Below are 23295 nucleotides of genomic sequence, written 5' to 3'. Positions count from 1 at the left end.
GTGTGGAATAGAAGCTCCCCCCATATTTGTCATTGGCTTGTGTCATTGCCCTTCATAAATGCTGGCTTCTGATTTGTTAAAAGGCTCGTTAGTCTATCCTTAGTACTGCCTGGTTTTCATTTGTAACTTCTCACGAGGAATGGCCTTTTTACTTCGGTTGTTACATGGTACGTCTTTTTTAGTCATGTAAGCACTCTTTTCTTTAATGAGTTTCTCCTACTGCAGGCACGACATGCTTTCCTGCAACATTCAGTGCGCCATTCGTGCTTTCACATTCTGAGCACTCCGGGACAAGGGTGGCCGATTCTTTGAATAGGTCTCGCATTTAAAGGAGTTTGATTTATCTGTTTTGCTAATTAACACATAAATAAAAGGCATTGTCATATACAATGCCAATAGCTCAAAGTCATTTTACAATGCCATTAGCTTAAACTCTCGCAAATGCGAGACCTACTGCATTGCAAATGCTTCTTCTCTTTCCTGCTGTGTTATTTTCTGCAGCACTTGCGAGTGTCATGTTTCAGTTGGGAGTGCGCTACAGCCTCTGGAAGTGAACGGCCTTACCTTCCAACGAAGATTCTGCAAGCGTTGCCCAGAAGACCAGCTCTTGATAACTTTAAGACATCACCATCTGGGAGTATGAAATTATTAAGACCAGAAAAAATACAGTTTATGTACGTGAAGTACTCCAGGAGGCACCATTTTTATTTTGGCTTGAGCACTGAAAATCCGTGCTTTGTTACTGCAAAATGGCATTCCATTAAACTGGCATGTGGCTGTATATAGCTAGTCTTACCTTTTAGGCTTCTATCCACCGTAGGAACGTACCTTTATATTCGGTGTAAATAACTAAACACAAATTACTTTCTATTACCTTCAGCCAGAACTGAGAGAGGGTACACTGGAATCCATATGGTGTGGTTGAGCCATGTCAAACTTGGAAACTCTATTTCCATCAATAAAAGCATATTGTAAGGGTATCTGTGTGAAGAAAAAACAAGTGATTTGAGACACAGTTTTTTCCATCCAAACTTGGAAAAACATAAGAAATGAATAAATGCAGTTTTGTAAGCATCTAGATTTGACCAACATGCGGACTGTGTTCTACTACTGTAATAGTACTTGTTACTGATAACTTGGATCCTCGCTAAGTTCTCAGTACAGAGTCAGCATACACCTTTAGTTCATTTGTTGGTGAGATTTTAAAAAAGAGGGAGAACTAGGATCTCAGGCAGGACCACCGACTTTGTCCAAGGACATTGCCACTATCTGCACACAAGTAAAGCAAACCCACTTTTCTGTATGACAACACATTCTCGTAGGGTCAGCTACAGCTATCAAAGCCTGGAGGAGCATGAGAGGTGTCCTTTCTGTCGGATGACTTGTTTTCACCGAGAGCTTACACACATACAGGTGGTCTCTGTGAACCAAGACCCTTTCCTATTTTAGTTTTGAAGAGAGGCCGTTTCTGGGGGATATTGGGTCATTGAAACATTTTTACGACTGCTGCAAGGTATTTTAGCTGCGGATTTAGACATTTATGGCTGATATCATGCATAAAACGAACCTCATAAGTTGCTTCGGTGCCCACTTTTCAAGGCACCACAAACTGTTCCCAAAAAGTACAGAGGTGAATTTGCATTTTTTTTTCTTAATGCATTTGTTTCGCAGGTGCATGCATAATGTTTACATTCCAAAGATGGAAGCCAGCATTCATCTACACCTCACCTAACAAGCACACATTGATTATCTTGATACTGTTTTCACATGTGCCTCACAAAATAAGTGGTTTGATTTAAAACCGATTTTGAAACGTACTGTCTAAGGGGACTTGTTTCCAATTTTCGGCTACAGCTGAATGGCGCCAATATGAACACAGCCATTAACACGTTTGTTTTAGTACATAGCAGGGTTTGTGTTCATATATTGTCTAGAGTTGAGTAGTAATCTAACAACCAAATTCACCTGTCTCACATAGAGCCTAGAATAGACTGGGTGGAGTGGAGGCACTACTATCATTTACATTATATGCATTACTGTTCGTGACTGTTGCTGAATGGGATTTTGCTTTGCTGTTTCACTTATAAACCCTTATAATGTATATGTAAGAACTCCAGCTATGCTTTCAAACCAAGGGACTTATTCGCCCTCTCCTGTTATCTCACTCACAGCGCTGTATCCTGATGGCCAAAACAATTGCCCTAGCCTCAGAGGGCCAAGAAGTGTTACAGGCAAGACCCTTGTATTGTGCTATTAATGTCACTATTCATCAGTTACTTTCATGTATTAATGCCACTTCACTAATACATACAAATTCTGTTTTGATCACCCCACAATGTACATAGATACCTGAGGAAACATAAAAACTCAGTACATCATGTTGACGTTTGTGGTTAAAAGTAAAAGTTAAAAAAAGCCTACCACTTATCCCACTGAAGATGGTGCCCCCCCCCCCAGGTGGATATGGAGGTTCTCAACATGCACACCCTTTTGTTTTCCTCTCACTGCTGAGTGTCCTCAAGCCCTGCTGCTCTTGCACAATGTGACACCCTGCTTTGTCGGTGACAAATCAGCCTGGTCCATCGTCTGTGAGCTGCCGCTTCTACCCAAGTGGCAACACCTTCCAGTGGCCAAAATACTCAGCCAGATCTCTGCGGTCCCATGCAAATGATTTAGAGCTGAAGCTCCTGAGCCTGGCAAATCTGACTGTGGCACCTCCACTCGGATACCATGCTAAGCAGCATAGCCCTCTTACTCCCAAGGGCGTAACTACCACTGGTGCAGCAGGTGCAGTGACAACGGGGCGCAGAGCCCTAAGGGGGCCCCCTGAACTCTAAAATTTCCTGAATTGTAATACTCCTTCCGTATTCACAGGTGCCATTTTCCTTATTTGCACCAGGGCCAATGGCATCCTTCTTATGCTACTGCTTCAGAGCTACAGTAATGCATTAAGCAATCACAGCGGTTATGAGCTAGGTGTAGGAAAGTTGGATCGTTCTGGCTTAGATACCCCCACTTTTTGTCTGGAGTCAGTGTTCATCGACTGTAGTTCACTGGAATCCTGCTAATCAGAACCACAGTGGCAGTGATCTCTCCTCTAAATTCGCTGGTATGTTGTACATCCCACAATTGGAATTCTGGGGTATCATTATAAGGCCCCAGTATATGGTACTGAGGTACCCAGGACATTAGTACACCAGGGGTGTTCTATGAGCTGCAGCATGGATTATCCCACCCATTGGAGCCCATGCAAACTGTGTCTGCAAAGCTGCCTTTGCATTCTGCGTGAAATGATGCTTGCACCTTTCACTCATGCTATAAGGTTTCCCTTATAGGTTAAAAGCCTGTGACTGGGATATAAGTCACCCCTAAGGTAGGCCCTTCAGTCCAAGGGCAGGGTGCTTGGTTCTAAGTGTGTGGGTACCCCTGCAAGAACAGAGGTATCCCTACAAACCCCAGCCTCCATTCTCTGGGCTTTTGTAAGTGTGGAACAGCCATTATAAGTAATGTAGTGGACACTGGCAAGTCGAGATGTCCAACTACATATGGCTGCCCGAACCTGGCCATGTTTGGTATCAAACATGTTGAAATCATGCAACAACACCGATTCCAGTGTTAGTTGCATGATACCATGTACTGGGGTGCTCCTTGGAGGACTCCCCAATACCTACCTGTGTAGCTATAGAGGATCTGCCTGCCAGCCTGCGCTGCTGCCAACCATAGACAATGTTCTGGCCCCCTGCTTATGAGCTTAATTTAGGCAGGGGAAGCTGAACAAAGGATTTCCTGCGAAGGAGAGGCATGACCACTACTCCTTTAGAATTAGGTAGGGTGGGAGCACTTCCGAGCTCCACCAGACTGCATTGGAGGGCACATTTGGTGCCCTCCATGCATAAACCAGTTTTGCCCAGTTCAGGAGCCTATGGCTCCCGCTCTGGAATGAAATCACACAAGGTACAGGGGAGTGTACACCTCACTGTCCAGCTCCTCCCTAGGGAGGTACCCAGAGCTCCTCCAGGTGGCCACTTGATTCTGCCAATTTGAATGATGGCTCCTGGGAGCATCTGAATGGCTAGGACAGCTGAGTAGCATCCCTGACCCCCTCTGATAGGTAGATCACCAGAGAAGAGGTCCTTCCCCTTTTTAGGATTACTTAATGGCTCCCCTGAGAGTGGGTCCTTCGATACTTCCCGACAACAACTGTTAGATCCGACTGCCTGTTGTCTGAAGACTCTTCTGTTGGTGGACACTGGTCCTGTCGCAAAGAACAGCAGAGTTCCAAAGATAAGGCTGCACCGGTGGGAAGATGCCTGCTGCATCTTCGTCCCTGTGTTTCTTCAAGCTCGGCAAATCCATGGTCATGCATCCTCCAAGTCACCAAGGACTCATCCTGCATCCCAGCCAGAAGGATCTCCCTTAGAGTGAAAGAGTCACTTCCCTGCATCCGCAGGCACCTTTACGATGACGACTGGTCTGCTGATACTGTTGTCCCATGGACATCACCTGGCTCTACAACACAGGTGGTGGTGTGGTGGTTTGTTGGTTCTCTACAGGCCTGACTAGTCTACCCTGCAACTTGGGTGACTGTAATCCCTCTCCAGCCGACGTGAACTGCCTCCCTGTGCACCATGTCTGTTTGTCATTACCAAGGCTTGTTGGCCCTCTTCACAAAAGATCTTCAAGCTCCAAGAAGCCCCAGCCTCCAGCACTGCACTGCTCCAAGAACGATGTCCTGCCTGCATCCTCTGCATGGTGGGCCTTCATCTCCTTTGTGCTGTTGAGGCTTCCCTGCGACTCCCTCTGCCTACTGCCAGAGGGTCCTCGAGGGGGCTCTAGCAATTCCTGATGGCTCACCTGCGTGCTGAGGGCCGACCCTGACTTACTTTTGCTGGGTTAGTCACACAGACTTTGCTGGTATGCAACACAGCATCTTCTCCTGCAAACAGTTACTGGTGTTTGCCTAGGCTTGTTGATGGTCCTGCTGGCCACTACCTTCCCGCAGTTGTCAAATAGCATGGGACAGCTCGCGGAAGGTTCCTGTGCCCCTGCATTATCGCCTGGGCTCCACAGCTTCTGCTTAAACCTCACCGTGCTACAGCACGAACCTTCTATAAGGGCTGGCGTTCTGCTCCTGGTCACCTCTGGGTGTTGTTTGGACTCTGTCCCCTCTGTTTTCAGGCTTCAACGTCCTGGTTCACGACACTCTGTAGCTGCTGATCTTCCACGAACCTCTATTGGCGTCTACGGGTGGTTATGACACCATTTCATCCCTATGCACCTGGACTCACTGGTGTAGGTATCCTGGTTTCTGGGGTGTCCACAGGTGGGGTGGCTCTCCAACCTTCCTTGACCAAGTTGTTCCTTCGGGGTCCTATGGGAAGGGTCCTAAAACTCAAATTCCAACCATGATTTACCCTGTGTTATCCGATTGACGTTTGACCTGGTGTAACCACTCTTCACCCAGGCGCCTTGGGGTCCCTAGCTACTCACCTTGGGTGATTCTGTGCTTCCCCTGGGGTCCTCGATCCTTGGGTACTAGTCCCGTTTGGTACTTACCTCACATTCCACTATTTTAGTATATGGTTTCACCCCTGGTTGGGCCTTTTGTGTTTTCCTATGCCGCAGGGAATTGTTTTGTGCAGGAAGGTGTCCCTTCCTGCACAAAAATATTCCTGCTTACAACGCAGGCACCACATTACGCACCAGCGCAGGGGGAAAAAAGGATTGTGCCAAATAATGTTACTTAAGGCGCATTCCTGCTGTCACGCATCATAGCAAGGTGGCTTGCTGAACTGCGTGATTTTTTGATAAACATGCCCCCCACTACTTTAGGCAGCAAAATAAAAGCCTCTCAACAGTCTATTTTCCGTTAAGCTTTCACTGCAGTCTGCTCTCGACAAAAGCAGACCAAAGACACACGAGAGCCTACTATATTTTTAACATAAACATTTGCTAAAATTAATGTAAGAATCTTCTATTGTATGTGCAGACTATATTTTCAAGACCCGTAAATCTATTGACATGCTGTGATTTCTTACCTTACAACATCCCAGAGATTCCACAGGAAAAACAAAAGACAGACAATATATTTGCCCTGGACTTCTTCTTGACTGGCAACAACCACAAACAAAATAATCAGCCTCTGTGCGACCTGAAAGATAAGGAGTAAAGACAATATGGAAGCATTACCTTTGCAACAGCTCAAGGCACCTTCAATAGCTCCTTGTGAGCAGGAACTACTGAATTCACACAGATGAAAATGACAGAAGCAAATAAACTTTTCTGCTACAAATTATTCGGAAAACACACCAGGGGGCATATTTACAGAAAAGTCATGCAGCAAGTAATCTTGCTGTGCTGCGTGACAGGGAAAGGGAGGAAAATATCATGCTGCTCCTTATGTACTGCCATGTGGGGTTCCCCAGGGTTCATCGCTTAGTCCCTTATTGTTTAATGCATATGTGTCTGATCTTGGGAAATTGATACAGCAGTTTGGTTTTAATCTGACATCCTACGCCGACGACACTCGGATCGTCGTCGGAGCATATAAAAATATGCAGGCCCTAGTACTACAATTTCAGCACTGTATGAGGGAAATTAGTCTTTGGATGGGAAGACACTGTCTAAAGCTAAACTCGGATAAAACCGAAGTGATAATCTTTGGTAATCTCCAACCCAACTGGGACAGACTGTGGTGGCCAACTGAATTAGGACAGACTCCTGAACCAGTAAAAAAGGCCAAAAACCTTGGAGTGCTGATAGATAATAAACGTAATTATGCGCAACAAACTAATGCTACAGTCTCAGCCTCCTTCTACTTACTGAAGAAACTTAAAAAGGTCTTACCATACATTCCAGATGATCTTAGGAAAACAATTGTGACTACCTTGGTGCTGCCCAAACTTGATTACTGTAACAGCGTATACATCAGTTTACAGAAACAACACCTAAGGAAATTGCAGATGGTGCAAAATGCGGCGGCAAGGCTTCTATTGAATATTCCTAGGCATCAATCTGTTACAGAAGGAATCCGTAAGCTACATTGGCTGCCTGTGGTGCAACGTGTTAAATTTAAGGTACTCTGTCTTGCCTATAAAACTCTGAATGGGGCAGGACAGGTACCATTGAAACAATTTTTTTCACGGTATCGCCCAGGCAGACAATTAAGGTCTGCAAATACCAAACTTATGTCAATCCCTAGAATTCGAACTCTGTGCTAGGGAGGTCGCAGCACCTCTCACTGTGCTGCTAAACTATGGAATACTCTCCCCGCTGATATGAGAGATGCTAATTCTCTCCTTGCTTTTAGAAAAAAGCTAAAGACCTGGTTGTTTTCATGATAATTTCCCCCTTCTCTACGTTCAATAGGTCTTACTATAGTTCAGCGCCAACACACCGTAAGGTATTTGTGCGCTTTAAAAGTCTTTTTAACATTAACATTAACAAAGTGCCATATTAAAAATAACACATCGCATTCCTGTGCTTTCCCCTGTGCTGGCACACAATGGCTGCCTAGCGCCAATGCAGGCACCCTTGCTCCATGGTGCAAGGGTGCCTGCGTTGCATGCAGGATTGGTTTTGTGCAGGAAGGGGCACCTGCAGAATGCAGCCCACATAGAAAGAGGAAAAAACAACAAGAATTAGAGATATTTCTCCTTGTTACACCTCTCCTGGGAAGGCTTATGTGTTTTTTTGGCATATTCCCAGGTTTACCTGTTCTTGTAAAATCTGGCAATGCATCAAAATCCATGAAGGTTGCATGGGGAAACCCATCCAACACCCATGGAAATGTCTCCATGGCGCATAGTAATGCAATGCAGTGATTTGTGCTATGTTACATTACTCAGATTTACGAGGCCACCCAAGATGGTATTGCATGGCTTCATAAATATCTTTTTAGAGATGCGTTGCTCTTGCATATACGCACCCTGCACCCTAATGCGGTGCAACTGATACCCAGCAGGTCAATGGATAACACACAGCAGACCCCTTGTCGCCAAACCTCCCTCCATCTCACTCTAAATATCCTAAACCCTCAGATTGAAGACTTCCCGTCCTCCACCCCGCCGGGCACTAGGCCGCATGCGGCCAAAGTCACTCTTAGGGTCCCAGGGAAGCAGGTGGGGATCGGTAGCAGGATTAATTAGGAGGCAGTCGTCATAGGGGGTTGGCAGCTACTCGAGAAGCTCACCCACAGGATGCAGAGCAGAAACGGGCTGAAGGCAATAGTCGGTCACACCAAAGGAGTCCATAAGGCCCTTCTGCACCAGCCCAATTTTGCCAAGCACGGGGGGAGAGAGGTAACACAATCTTTTGACCTGCTTCCAATCATTCTTGAATGCGTTCTTCCAGCCCAGTCAATCACTCTTACCACCTGGGCCGCGCAATACTACCTGGCAACACAATGTCGTCGGGGAAGGCCTGGTGAAGAGAGGGCAGTTGGTCTGCGCACTGATGGCCAAAAAGGGAACAATCAATGAATGGAGAATGAAGAGGGGCCTCTCGGGAGAAGGAGGCACCCCGTCAGGTACACGTCGATCAGATTCGCACAAAGGCAATCTGGGAACACCTGGTGCACGATGATAGGGTTGCACCAGACTGTTTCCGTCACACACAACGAAGAGTTGCAAATTCCATACCTCCCTGAAAATGAGGCACAACATCCAGTGCATTTTGATATTGGTCGCACCGGACAGTTCCGGTCACACACGAAGGCACAAGTTCAGCAATGCCTCAAGAAGTAGAATGAGGCACTAGTATTGTTACGTCCCTACCTCTAAGTGTCACACCCTGTGATTAAGACACCGCACGCAATGAGCATGCAGTCGGAGTATTGCACGAGAGATATGGTATGATCAACGAAGCTGGCATGCTGGATCCCGCAACCAGTGAATCCACTCACCACCACCAAGACACTTTGCATGTCAAGGTCCCCCATGATGCAGGGTCCACATGCCTTAGATGCTGCCAAGACTTTGGTGCCCCGCACAAGGTCTCTAGGCACAATTCCTATTCCCACGCTCACGCCTCGCTACCTATTGGGATCCAGCAGACAATGTGGGCACTTGAGTGGGCACCGCTCTCCAGGTGTCACAAGTAGATGGTGTGGGTCCTTTGTTGGTCTGCCCTGTTCCCATGATGCACTGGGCCAGGGACAGACTAATTTGCATGTAGCCAGGTTCTGAGCTGGGATGGGGCAGTGAGCTAAATAACGGTGATGGATCAAGCCCTGATCTTTGGACTGGGTAAGAGTGGTCTGCTTAATTCAGACACTCTGTTCATCACCACCCCCTTTTCTGAATCATCCCCTTTCTAGTAGTGGCATTTCTATGCAAATCATGACAAAGCCACCTTTACTACTGGAAAGGGGTTGTCACACTGAATCCAATGATAGGAAAGATTATGAGGCTGCTCCACTGCAATCTACTATTGCAGCCTGAAGTAATTTCAACCATTCCCCCTTGTTAACCTATGGGAATAGCAAACCTCAAAGGTAGAGAAAATACACATGGGTATTCCTTACTAACTGGGCAGGGCACACCCATGCATACCTGCCCTGCCTTTCACCTGCCACTCGCTTCACCCCTTAAGACATACCTTTGGGGTGCTCAGGTGGTAGTGAAAGGTTCTCTCAGGACTGTTAGTGACTTAAACAGGCTAGTCTGAGTAGACGCGCAATTGCGCACAAACAGACCTGCAATGGCAGGTTGGGTGCATGTTTAGAAACACCGCAGGGCAAAGCGCACACCAGTCTGCAATGGCAGGCTGGACACATATTTAGAGACACCGTCGGTGGAAATGCGCACACCAGCCTGCAATGGCAAGCTGGACACAGGTTTACACTTACCATGGGTGCGAGTGCGCTAACACAGGCCTGCAATGGCAGACATGACCTATGTTGAGAAACCACAGGGAAGCACCACTTCCTAACGTGTGTAGGAAGGGCATACATACTTTCACACTGCACTTACAGTGGAAAAGCGCCCCAGGCCTCAAGGCCACCACAAGACAATCAGCAAAACCTGGAAGGAGAAAGCAAAATGTTTGGGAAAACGCTACCTGAAGAGTTCAGGTCTCACAGCGACACTTAATCTTATCCAAATGCCAAATGACTTCCTTCTTTCCTAAAGGGAATTTTGAGGTGACAAAGAGGAGGTGTTTATTCTTTGCCACCTCACAGATAAGGATTTGATTCTCAATGAAATTACAGCGACCCTGGGAAAGAGGAAGTCTATGGTCATATTGGTCGGGGTTATGGTCGTCCTGGCTTGTAGATGCTCCCTCCATTTTGTTTGCGTTGAGAAGTTCTGTGGTTTGAGATGCGCTAATTTTTCAATCTTGCCGCCACGTAATGTACTCTTGTATGATACAATGCTGATTTGCAGCACGTAGAGGTGCTTTACGACACGCAAATCAGTTTTGCGTCATGTAGGTAGCAGTTACATTACAACACTTTGCGCCATCCTTCACACCATTGCGCCAAACTTTTTGATGCTTCTTCGGTCCTTCTGCCATGCACCGTACTATAAATACAAAACATCCATGGGGCAAGAAAATGCTGCAACACAGCGTTGCATCAGCGCTCATAAATATGCGCCTTTGTCTCTCCCTGGCTCCTTGTACACTTTGGAATTGGCACTCCCCCTTCCTTCCTTTGATATGGGTAGGGGTCCTGTGATTGGGCGACAGAAAGGTGCTCTGGGGGGTGAAGAAGGCATGGCTTTGAAAGGTGCTCCTGGGTACCCTGGCCCATTGTTTGCCATGAATGTTGTAGCTCATCTACAGGGATTTAGGATCTTTTATTAACCCAGGGTTGATCTGTGGGCCCATGTGTCCCCACGGCAATCTGCTGCCACATACGCAACACCAGGACTGAAACACAAATGGCAACTACGTAATCATGTAAAATGCAACACAAAGAATTGTGTGTATCAATTCCAATGCCCATTGCATATGCAATATATAGGTATGACTATAAGACCAGTCACAATCCGAATCAATGAACAGATATGCACAATTAGATGCAGACGTACCCTTACAAAATTGACAATCACTATATCAAGGAGAATCAAACGACCAACGATTTGACATGGCTGATGCTGGAAAAATTACCCGATGGAAAATGCATCCACGACAGGCTCTTGAACAGAGACCGACGCTGGGTTTTCAGACTGCACACGTGAAAAGAGACTGAATGATGAGATTCCCCGGTCCTTAGGATCATTTTCTTTTTTTTTTTTTTTTTTTTAAAAACCTTTATTTGAGCAAGCAGAAATGTACAAGGATGGGCCTACAACCACACGGGCCAGCCGCTAAAAAGGAGTAGACACATATCACATAAGCCCGCAGAGGTAACCGTCAATCAACAATGCAATACTCCACATTAAATACAGGACCAAAACAGGTTTTATATATATGAAAGAACAAACATACAAAAAGGCGAGAGTGTATCACTGAAGGTCAGCCCAAGGGACGCAAGGGGGGGACAGCAGCGGAGGTGCAGTAATAATATCCTAAGCACTAAGGAGTATGGAGCGGGGGGGGGGGGGAGGGGGGCAGATATCAGGAAGAAGAAGGGGGGGAAGAGCCGGTGACACCAGCTCAGTCCCTATATGAAGATTCCGGGAACGCTAGCCTAGGGAGATAGGGTAATCTCGATAGTGTCCACAAGGGGAGGAGTACAAATGTCGCCACGGTATTCGTTCCATTGACCCCACACCTTCACCCATGCCCTGGGTCTACCCCTGGCCACATAAACAGTTTTCTCACGGAACATGGACCAGTCCATATTATCCTCCCATTGCGCGAGGGCAGGGGGCCTGGAGGCCCCCCAGAGTTGCGCAATATCTCGCTTCGCAATCATATAGCCCAGGGTGGCCCATCTAGTCTGTGCCACCGAATAGTCCGTGGGCTCCCAAACATTCAAAAGACAGCGACGAGGTTCCGGTCGCAAGGATATCCCCGTCACCACAGTCATCAGATCAAGCACGGCCACCCAATAAGCAGCCACCATCGGGCACTCCCAAAGAATATGCAGGAAAGTAGCACGCAAACCACATCCACGCTTACACAGTCCATCAGAGGAAAAGCCCATCACCATCAGTCGCGGTCCCGTCACGTACACCCGATGAAGGATCTTCAATTGGACCAGACGGAGTCGAGCCGGTATAGCCACCTCCTTCGGAGAGGAGAGGGCCGATTGCCAATCCTCATCATCAAGTTCCAACCCATCTCCCATCCACTGTTCCCGAAGTCGGGCCAATAAGTCAGTCCGATTGTTGATCAACTTTTTATAGATCAGGGAGATAGTGCTATCAGGAAGATGTCCGTCAAGGATACGGTCTTCAAGTGGGGAAGAGTCAGGCGGAATCTCACCAGGAGCAAACACCGAAACCAAAGCGTGCCTGATCTGTAAATAACGAAAGAATTCCCGACTACTCAGGCCATAGTCAGCCTGGAGGGCCTGAAACGGGCGCACAGAACCCTTAGAATATACATCCCCCACTTTAGAGATCCCAATCAAGTCCCAACGGTCAAAACCCTTGGAAGACCAAAGACCGCCCAGACGTTCCGAAGCATAAAGAGGCGTCGCCAACGTCAAGCGATCCTCCCAGCCCAGGCTCACATTCGCAGCGCGCCACACTGTCAAAGCAGTCAAAGTAGGTCCCACAAGATGGCGCCCAGCGGAGCGAGAATAGAGTACTCTATTAAAGTCACCTCCCGGAAGCTGAAGTTTATCCATCTCAAACGCCGGATTACGACCCGGAGAGAACATAGCGTGATTAATAGCGGACAGATGGGAAGCCCAGTAGTATCTCTTAATATCGGGGAGCGCCATGCCCCCATCGTACCACGGGATAGAAAGTTTCGCGAGAGCAATGCGCGGTCGCCCATCCCAAATAAGTTGCCTCTGAAGGCTCTCAATCTCCCGAAAATAGGTCTTGGGGATAGGATCATAATAATTCTGGAGAGCGTAGAGAAACCGCGGTAGTGACATCATCTTAAACAGGGCCGCCCGACCCAGTGGAGACAGGGGAAGTTTGCGCCAGCGGGCAACGTCCAAACGGAGCCTAAGCAACGGGGGAAGGAGATTACGATCAAAACGAAGGGACGGATCCAAGGTAACGAAAACCCCCAAGTATTTGAAACCATCCCGGACCACCTGAAGAGGAAGTCTACTCGGCAACGGAGGCAAGATACCAGATAAAACGTATACACAGGATTTAGACCAGTTGATGACGAGGCCTGAGTTAGCACCAAAGGACGCAAGAACGTCAAATAAAACAGATAAAGACTTGCGAGGGGAAGTAAGATACAAGAGGATGTCGTCCGCATAAAGCGAGACGCGGTCTTCGAAGTCCGGGGCCCATCGAATACCTTTAAGGGACGGTTCCCAACGGAGCCAGGCCGCCAACGGTTCAAGAGCGAGCGCGAACAACAGAGGGGACAAGGGGCAACCCTGACGGGTACCCCTGCCCAAGGAGAAGGGGGTCGACACTCTACCGTTCACTACAACTTGCGCCAGAGGTTCCGCGTACAACAGTCTAACCCAGCTAATAAACTCGCACCCGAATCCAAATTTCTCAAGTGTCGCCCATAAATAGGGCCACTCCACAGTATCAAAGGCCATGGAGGCATCCAGGGACGCCAAAATGGCCGGTTCAGTCAAAAGCCCCGCCCTCGCCAGCGCGCCGTGGAGGCGACGTAAATTCAGAGCAGTGTTACGATGCGGGATAAAGCCAGACTGATCCGGATGGACCAACTCCCCAAGAACCGAAAGGAGACGGGTCGCCAAAAGTTTAGCCAACACCTTAGGTTCAACATTTAATAGGGATATGGGCCTATACGAGGAACAGAGGTCACGCGGTTTACCCTCTTTGGGAATGACGACGATTGTCGCCAGACGCTGATCATAGGGAAGCATGTTCCGCTCACGAGATTCTAGAAACATGGCGCGGAGATACGGCGCCACCTTATCGGGGCATAATTTGTACAACTCAATAGGCAAACCGTTCGGGCCCAGTGCTTTGCCCGAACGGAGCGATCGAACTGCATTGGCTATCTCATCATTCGTAAAAGGGGAGTCCAAAGCAATACGGTCCAAGTCGGTGACACAGGGCAAAGTGATATCACGCAGAAGAAGGCGGGAGTCGGCAACATCCCTCACAGACACGGGAGCATATACCACACGGAAATATTCTGCAAAACGATCAACAATGGCGGTCGGATCAATCACATTCTCACCACTCGCAGACTGAATCACGGGCACCACACGATTAACTCTTTCTTTCTTGTCCAACCACGCTAGGAGTTTGCCCGCCTTGTCACCCACATCGTACAATCTGCCCTGCTGCTCACGAAACATCACCTTTGCAGCGTCAGTGACCAGAGATTTATATGCAAACTGTTTTAGACCCAGGGCATGGAGTTTGTCAGGCGTGACACCAGATTCCAACTCGTCCTCCAAAGCAGAGATCTCCCCCTCAAGGTCCACCACCTCCTTCCTCCCTGCCCTCTTAGCTTCAACAATCAAGGAAAGGGCCTGTCCACGAATCACAGTTTTAAAAGCTTCCCACAGGGACACAGCCGAAGAGACCGACCCCTCATTTTCCAGGAAATATGCATCCATGGACTTGAGCAAGAGGGTACGAGTCTCAGGGGAGGAAAGATACCAAGGGTTAATGGGAGCCACTCGGCCCGCCGCCTCTACCCCAACCTCGAAACGGAGCCAGAGCGGCGAGTGATCAGAAATACCCCTCGGCAAGTGTAAAATCTCACGAACCGCCGATGATTGGGCTGCGGGCATCAGGAAATAATCCAGCCGGGACAGACTGCCATGGGCCCCAGAATGAAAGGTGTATTGGAGCTGAGTAGGATGCAACAGTCGCCAGCAGTCCACAAGGCCAAAGGTATCTAAAAACCCACCCAACCACTGCTGAGCCTGCGGGGTATCTCTAGGGGGATGGCGATCGTGAAGGCCGGAAAGCACCGAATTAAAATCACCGGCAAGAAAGAGAGTGCTATCAGGGAGATCCAACAGAACACGGCCCAAGTCAGTAAAAGTAGAGGCCTGCAAACCCGGGGGAACATAAACATTGAAGAGAGATAGGGTGCGGCCTTCATATCTACCCACCAGGACAGTATATCTCCCACGGTCATCATGAATCACCTCATCGATAGCCAGGGGGAGGGAGGTTCGAACAAGAATACCCACACCCCTAGATCCGGAGGTAAACCCTGAGTGCGCCACAAGGCGGTAGCCCCATCTATTCATCGCATAACAAACATTACCAATCAAATGGGTTTCTTGCATGAAAACAATGTCCGGTGACAAACGTCGTATACATTTTAAGACCACACTGCGCTTAATACGATCTCCCAGGCCATTAACGTTCCAGGAAAGAAATTTCAACCCTCTACCCCCCATTGGATCATTTTCTTGACAGTAATATATATGGGTTTTGAATGGTAATTCAAATTATATGTGAGTTAACTACTCTGTTGTTCATCATTTTCCCTCCCTGGAAATTTAGCAGTTAATCACTCGAGTGCAGAATAAGAGAGCATTGAAAAATGAATGAGGCAAATAGTATCAGCATGTGTGTTGATCAATCTATCCTCTCAAACAATAAATAGCTTCTGAGTCAATTTTTTTAAAGGGGAAATTACCAGCATCTTTTGAGACAAGCAAGATTGCTGTTTGTAATAATAGCAGAATTATTGTTTCAATTTATGTATGTGCGATGACCTTCCTGAACCCTATCCAACGGTATTTGAAACTAGACCCAATAAGCCATCAACATGTAGAATGTCATAAGCCCTCTGTTTCGGTTTCAGCCTGAGGCCCTTTCAGTCAATACTTTAAAGTAGGAGCTCGAAGTTTGAAGATCAAGGTCGTCTACTGCAAGCTGGAGTGCAAGAAACACTTAAAGCAATGCCAATATGATTTACACCCTGCCTAAGTTTACACAAAGCGGATGTCCAAGGCCTACATACACAATTTTCTCAGTACTGCCAGCACATGCAGTTCACCACCCATAGGCGCTAGACATTGACCCAGACCACATGACTAGGATAAAAGTGCTTAGCTGGCCTGAAACAGAAAGTAGAAGATACGGACTGGGCAAGATTCATTAAATCAAAAGCAATTTGTTTCTGGGAGACATGGGCAGGATCACTATGTAAGGCGTTAATCTTTTCACTACAAAAGTCATAAAGGAAACAAAAGGCAGACCAGGACTAAGCATTCTCCAAAATTAACAAGAATATCCAACTGCTAGTGATTTTCAGAGACCTTTGGGAGCTAACCGTAATGAAGGTTTACTTCCTGCCGGGATTACAATCAGAATACTAAATGCAACTGAATGAGCTAGAGAAGCAAATTGCCACTGCCTGACAAAATGTTATGTCATCATTAAACCTCACCCTCTCCAAGAAAGGGAGGCAACATATCATTTTAGTCTGCGGGGCTTTAATACGAAACTTGATGACACATTGGCCAATTTAGGTGTACTGCATAACAATGTTATCCTCAGAACAACTTTTCCTCCAACTTTGTCAATTCGCAGGTCGAGGAGAGGTGCCTCCCTAACGTTCTTTATGTTGAAAAATGATCTACGCCCCCTAAATGGATTCATGCCCTCAGATTTAAATTGCACATTATACCTTTCGATCAGGGGGCAATGTCAGTTTGATAGATTAGATCTTAATCAACCTGAATTCATGGCAGTTGGTTGATGATCTTGTAATTGAACAAAGACTTGAGAGCGATCAAGACCCGCTGATAGTGTTCAAGTTAGACCTCAACGGCACCATTAGACTTACTATTTTTATGCCAGAGCTGAAAAAAACTGCATTACAAATAACAACAAATAGAAAGTCCATTACTTAGAATCAGCATAGTAGGCCTATAAAGAGTTAAACTTCCAGCAAAATATGCTCAAAGAATTCCAGGTAATGAGAGACTGTATTGGCCCAAAGATAGTTCCAAGATTTCAAATTGTAATTAATCTGTCTTGGAAGCATGGTAGCTGGCAAACTGATCCTAGAAGGAGTCATAGCACTAACAGTATCCCCTTGCACATATAATGGTTCAACCAGGAATATTGCAAGTTAAAATCTGCACTTTCACTGCCACTGAAAACGAAGCACTTCAGTCTCGACGGGGAACAGCACCTAAAGGTTTTAAGGCAGAAATATGTCAAATACAAAAAAACTGTCTGAATTATCCAACCACAAGCTCTTGAATGCATTTGGAAGCTATAAAAAATTAATTACAGATCAACTCTGCAAATACCAAATATATGATCCTAAAAGGCAATCCCAAACTGAGGAGTTCCTTCCAAATGTCCTTACTCCCCCTGGATGGCACTGAATACTATGGTTACTCATGTGTACGGTTCGACTCCAAGTTGCCTTGGTCTGCCCAACTACTAAAAGAAGAGCAGGCTCTGAGTCAACATGCCGGTGGCTTTCTTAGCTTTGCTAAAAGTCAGGGAAGCAAATTGATTGCTCTGTTTAGGCCTGCCGCAAGTACTTGCTCTCTGTAAAGCCTCAAGGGCAGACCCAGAGTTGTGGGGTTACTAAAAGATCAAGATGCTGGTAAGGGTAGAGAATCGCTTTCTAAGCCACCTACTCCTTTAGAGCCTAGGGACCCCGATAGCTGCACTGAGGCACGAGCTGGGTGTCAAATACACCGATCACTATGCAGCACTACATCCCATGTTATATTAGGTAAGAATATGGACATAACCTGAGCTGAGAACTTACTTTGATATTATGCAAGAGGTTTGGCTGCATGCCATGGGAGTAAAACTAGCCTGGTTGAATCACGTGCCCACTAATTTTCAAACCATAGGATGTGTGGATTGTTGACTTAAACCAGAAAGGATGACTATGGACACCAGAAAGGTTATAAAGGAAAGGTTTTGGCAATATATTACCATCAACCAGTCAGGGAAGAAGATAGGCCAGTTTTGGATTCTCAAGCCCATCCCTACCTTGGAACCATACTTGGATATGCTTTACCCACCCTATAAAAGATCCCTGTATATTAACTTAAGAGTAGGCACACTGCCGAAAAACAGTATACTAGGTCATTGAAAAAGAGCGGAAGTTGCTCATCCATTTGCTAGTGTGAGTTTGGTTAGGGTCAGAATCTATAATGCATTTTATGTTGTTTTGTACTTTTACTCTTAAAATTATAAGAGATTAACTTTGCCTGCTTTTTAATGCTCATGCTATAAGAAACTGTAAGGACTATATGGCTCTGTGTAGGAGTACTGACTCTGAGCAAATTTTTTACCAGGTCTCCTCATACTTATTCCTGGCTTGGGGAGCACGTAGACAAATGCATTAACTATGTTATTCCAGGTGTCTTGTTGAAGTTATTAACCTACTCCTTTTTAGGAATAGATAGTCTACTGGTCGAAGTGGTGGGTAAATGCCTATGAGGTTCCAACCACTGGATTTAGGAGCAACCAGCCCCCATGATCACTGAGAAGGCAAGTATCCATGAGTGTCCAGAAGTCAGCACTGATCAGACAATTGGGCTTGTTGTGATGGATGCACAAAATTCCTAGTTGTGGCAGTTGAGTTTTCAGCTGCGTTTGAACAAGCGCACCTGAAAATTGAGAAGATCTTAGGTTCTGTTGGACTACCCCCCAATATCAAGACTGGCAATGGTGTAGTTTCCAAACTATGGGAGGGCCCTTGGTATACACCACTTGAAAATCACCCCAAGGTAGCCTTATGGATGGGTAAGGTAAAAGGATGCTGAGAATCCTAAATAAAAAGATCAGAATATGTATGGAACAGAACAGTGACGTTGGGAATTCCCAATTTTTTGCAAATAGTGTGCAATGAGGTGGTTGCCGCAGTACAGCATATATCGCAACACATTATGTTCGGCAGCCCATTATCTAATACCATCCCAGTGTCACCACACTGGTTCCCAGTGCCACCTGACTCAACCATACACCAACAAAGAACCAAAGAAACTGAAATGCAGACAGAGCAGAGCCTAACACAGTAACATACAGCTAGGGGACCTGGTTTTTATCACTTCTGCTAGGCGCTGGTTTTTTCTTGTAAGTATCCTTTTTGTAAGGTATTTCCAAATAAGATTGTTCTGGTCCCAGTCCCTTCGTTCGTATCCAAGGTGAATTCCCATTTTCATGTCAGTCAAGAAGTGATTTTGCCCAAATTTTGTCCTGAGCCTTCTTCGTCAGAGGAGTGAAAGTTGCATTTTTGGATGTAAGATGTACTTTACTGTGGTACTTGGAGGTGGTAAAGTCATTCCGGAAAGGGGGCGCTTTGTTTATAAATGTTGGTCCTGCAAAGAAAGAGGAGAAGCTGTCTACTGCCACTTTGATCAGAAATCGCCACAAGGGTATAAAGTTCTGAATGCTATTTGAGTGTGAGCCACATGATCACTGCTTTTAGAAGTAAGGAAGTAACATGGAAGGAGTAGTTTCTGTCCTGTAACTCCAGTTCTGTAGTAGGGGTATCGCTGTTATAGTCATAATATAGTGAATAGTCCCGCCCATGTGCGTGGACCCCGGAGCAATCAAAAATAATCTCTTAAGGTGTCGAAAAATGCAGAACTGCACAGACACTTAAGAGAGAATTTAAAGACAGATAATGCAGCCTATATCCACAGGCTACACTGTCCAGAACTTCAACTAGAAATTCCACCAAAAATCCACAAACAGCAAAGCCTGTCCAGATTTCCCTTGCTTTAACAGCAAAAACCCTCTGGAATGATAGAGAGAAAGACCTGGACAGACAAGCCCCATAGGCTGCCATTATGTGGCTCAAAACAGGTTACTGTGCCTTTAAGAGAACCTTCCAGAACTTCACAGTATCCCAGAATGCACTGCAGGTCCCTTTTACTTTCAGTTCTTTTTGAAGGCGTAACACACCAGACCTGTAGCATTCCTTACATGAATATCTCTCTCCACCGGGGAGGAGGGCGGGCGCTTATGACTATAACAGAGATACCCCTACTACAGAACTGGAGTTACAGGACAGAAACTACTCCTTCTGTAGTAGGGGATCTCTGTGTATAGTCATAATCTAGTGATTACAATGGCAAGCCCATCCCCACACCAGAGCGGCGGTGGAGAACAGAGAAAAAATACCACTATTGTGCAAACAGATTTCGCAGCTGAGCCTGCCCAACCTGAGCGTCTGCCCTGGCATCAGTGTCCAGGCAGTAATGCTTAGCAAAGGTATGAACCGACTTCTAAGTGGCCGCCTTGCAGATTTCTGCAATTGGAACATTACGGAGCAAAGCAGTCGTGGCAGCTTTGCCCCTGGTGGAATGAGCCTTAGGCTTACCCCCTAAGGTCTTATTAGCTTTTTGGTAACACAATTGTATACAGGACACAATCCACCTAGAGATGGACTGTTTAGAGATAGCAAGACCCGTCCTGACTGATCCATAATTGACAAACAATTGGTCAGACCTACGAATATCCTTGGTCTTATCCAGATAAAATTTCAACACCCTCCTAACATCCAGGGAATGCAGGGACCTTTCCGCTGGAGAGGAAGGATTCTGAAAAATGTAGGCAAAGTTATGGTCTGGTTAACATGAAAGTCAGATATAACTTTAGGAAGTAACTTAGGGTGAGTACGCATAACAACCTTAGCAGCATGAAATACAGTATAAGGTTCTTGGCAACACAACGCCTGAATTTCACTCACCCTGCGGGCCAATGTAATGGCCACGAGGAACGCCGCCTTCCAGGACAGGTGCTGCAACGAAGCCTTATGAATAGGTTCAAAAGGCTCCTTCATCAATCTGGACAGCACCACATTCAATTCCCATGAAGGCGAAGGAAGCCGGACAGGAGGGAACACTTTCTTCAAGCCTTCCAAAAAATCTTTGATCAAAGGGATCTGAAAGAAGGAAGTCTGTGAAGGGCATTTCCTGTAGGCAGTCAATGCAGCCAGATGAACCTTAATGGAATGGACATTAAGGCCAGACTGCACTAGATGTAGAAGATATGGAAGGATGACATCCTCCTTACATGTCGTCGGGTCATAGTTCTTGGACTTGCACCAGATGCAAAACCTCTTCCACTTGTAAGCATAAGAAGTCCTAGTGGAAGGTCGCTTAGCCTCCTTCAGTATGTCCATGCAATCTTCAGGTAGATTCAGATGGCCATATTGCACTATCTCAGGAGCCATGCCGCCAAACTCAAAGACGAGAGGTTGGGGTGTAACATCTGCCCCCGAACTTCGTGAGAAGGTCCGGCCTGCACGGCAACCATATGTGAGGAAGGAGAGACCGGTGAAGCAGGTCCGTGAACCACCACTGTCTGGGCCATTCCGGGGCAATCAGGATCATCCGTGCCCTGGACTGGGACAGTTTGATGACCACCGCCGGAATCAGGGGAATGGGTGGAAAAGCGTACAGAAAGCAGTTCGACCAGTTGATCCATAGCGCATTCCCCAACGTCCCTGGTTGGTAGTACCTGGAGGCGAAGTCTCAGCATTTGCTGTTTTCGGCAGTGGCGAATAGATCTACGTCTGGAGTCCCCCACCTTGCGAAGACTTCTCCTAGTACTTCGTCGTTTATGACCCATTCGTGGTTTTCCTGAATCAGTCTGCTCAGTGCGTCTGCCTGAACATTCTGCACACCTGGTAGATGGATGGCCGTTATCGTCAGTTCTCTGGCCAGAAGCCAGTGCCAGATCGCCTGCGCCTCCTGCGACAGAGTGTGCGATCTCGACCCCCACTGCTTGTTGAGGTAAGACATCGTGGTCGTATTGTCAGTCTGAACAAGCAAAGAGTTGGTCTGGAAGAACGGAAGAAAGGCCTTCAGCGCCAAGTGAACAGCTCTGAGTTCCAGGAAATTGATGTGGTACGTGGACTCCATCTGGGACCACGACCCTTGAATCTGTAAGTCTCCGGAGTGCGCCCCCCAGCCGTGGAGAGACGCATCCGTCACAATAGTCTGCGTGGGAATGTCCTTATGGAAGGGAACCCCTCTCAGGAGATTCTCCGCTGAACACCACCACTTCAGAGACTGAAGAGCATGCAGAGACAGTCGTATCTTGTCGTCCCAAGATCCTTTCCTCTGATCCTCCAAGCACTCCTGCAATGGTCTCATGTGCAGCCGTGCGTGTGGCGTGAGGAAGATACAAGAGGCCATCGACCCCAGGAGAGAAGACACCGTCCTCACTGTTGTAGATGGAGCGGTCATAAGAGCCCAAGCCTTCCGAAGGAGTGATAATCGTCTCTCCTCCGAAGGAGACACACTTGCTGACAGCGTATTGATGGAGGCTCCCAAGTACTGAATGCACTGGACCGGAGTCGGGACAGACTTGGACATGTTGATGTGCAACCCCAGCTTGTTCAAGAAAACGCACGTCTTCCGGAAGTGCGCTTGAGCTTCCGAGAAGGAGGAGGCCTTGATCAACCAATCGTCCAGGTACGGGTAGACAGACACTTTGTTCTTCCTTAGGTGTGCGGCTACCACTGCCATGCACTTCGAGAATGTCCTGGGCGCAGACTTCAGTCCGAATGGCAGTACTGTGTACTGATAATGATTGGTGCCGACTTGAAATCGCAGGAACTTCCTGTGTTTGTGTGCAATGGGCACATGGAAGTATGCATCCTGTAGGTCTATGGCACACAGCCAGTCTCCCTGATGCAGCTGAGGATAAATCTGATGCAACGACAGCATGCAAAACTTCTCTCTGCGAATCCACTTGTTTGCTTGTCCCAAATCCAGAATGGGCCTGAACTCGTTCTTGTCCTTTTTATGGACCAGGAAGAACCGGGGGTACAGACCTCTTCCTCTTTGAGACAGAGGTATGTCTTCTATCGCCCTTTTCCTTAACAGGATATCGGCCTCCGCCTGGAGCTCGCGCAGCTGAAACTGCGAGCTGAACGGAGGCATTGATGGAGGCAGGCTGGTGAACCAAAGACTGTATCCATTGCAAACAATATTCAGCACCCACTTGTCCTGAGTAATTTTTCTCCACTCTGCCAGAAAAAATTGAACGCTTCCCCCCACCGGAGCGGGTAACGGATGTAGGGGAAGTAACAGCTCAGGGTCGAGACCCGGCCGCGCCCTTGTTCGCTGTAGAGGACTGCTGACCTCCTCTACCCTTTTGGTGCTTTTGGAAGGGCCTCCGGAACTGCTGCTGTCCCGAAGCCTGTCCTCGCCCTCGGTCCTGCGCCCCAAACCGGCTCTGGAACGGGCGGTAGGCTTTCTTTTCTTTGGGCTTCTCCAAGCCCACAGCCGTCAGAGTCTCGGCCTCCGCCTTCATGCGGGCCATC

At 47.2% G+C, this 23295-nt stretch overlaps 1 protein-coding gene across 1 annotated transcript in view; it reads right to left on the bottom strand.

Moving 5' to 3' along the window:
- The window catches only part of HACD4 (3-hydroxyacyl-CoA dehydratase 4), a 166638-nt gene that overhangs the window by 23556 nt on the left and 119787 nt on the right, over nucleotides 1-23295 (bottom strand). The window contains exons 4-5 of the mRNA XM_078675947.1: nucleotides 6039-6151; nucleotides 875-981 (exon numbers count right to left, since the gene is read on the bottom strand). Of these exons, the coding sequence (XP_078532073.1) occupies nucleotides 875-981; nucleotides 6039-6151 (220 nt within the window). The remainder of the gene's footprint in view (nucleotides 1-874; nucleotides 982-6038; nucleotides 6152-23295) is intronic.

Source organism: Lissotriton helveticus, chromosome 2_1 (genome assembly GCF_964261635.1).
Source record: "Lissotriton helveticus chromosome 2_1, aLisHel1.1, whole genome shotgun sequence".
Lineage (NCBI taxonomy): Eukaryota > Metazoa > Chordata > Amphibia > Caudata > Salamandridae > Lissotriton > Lissotriton helveticus.
This window is presented reverse-complemented; position numbering and strand designations above follow the sequence as displayed.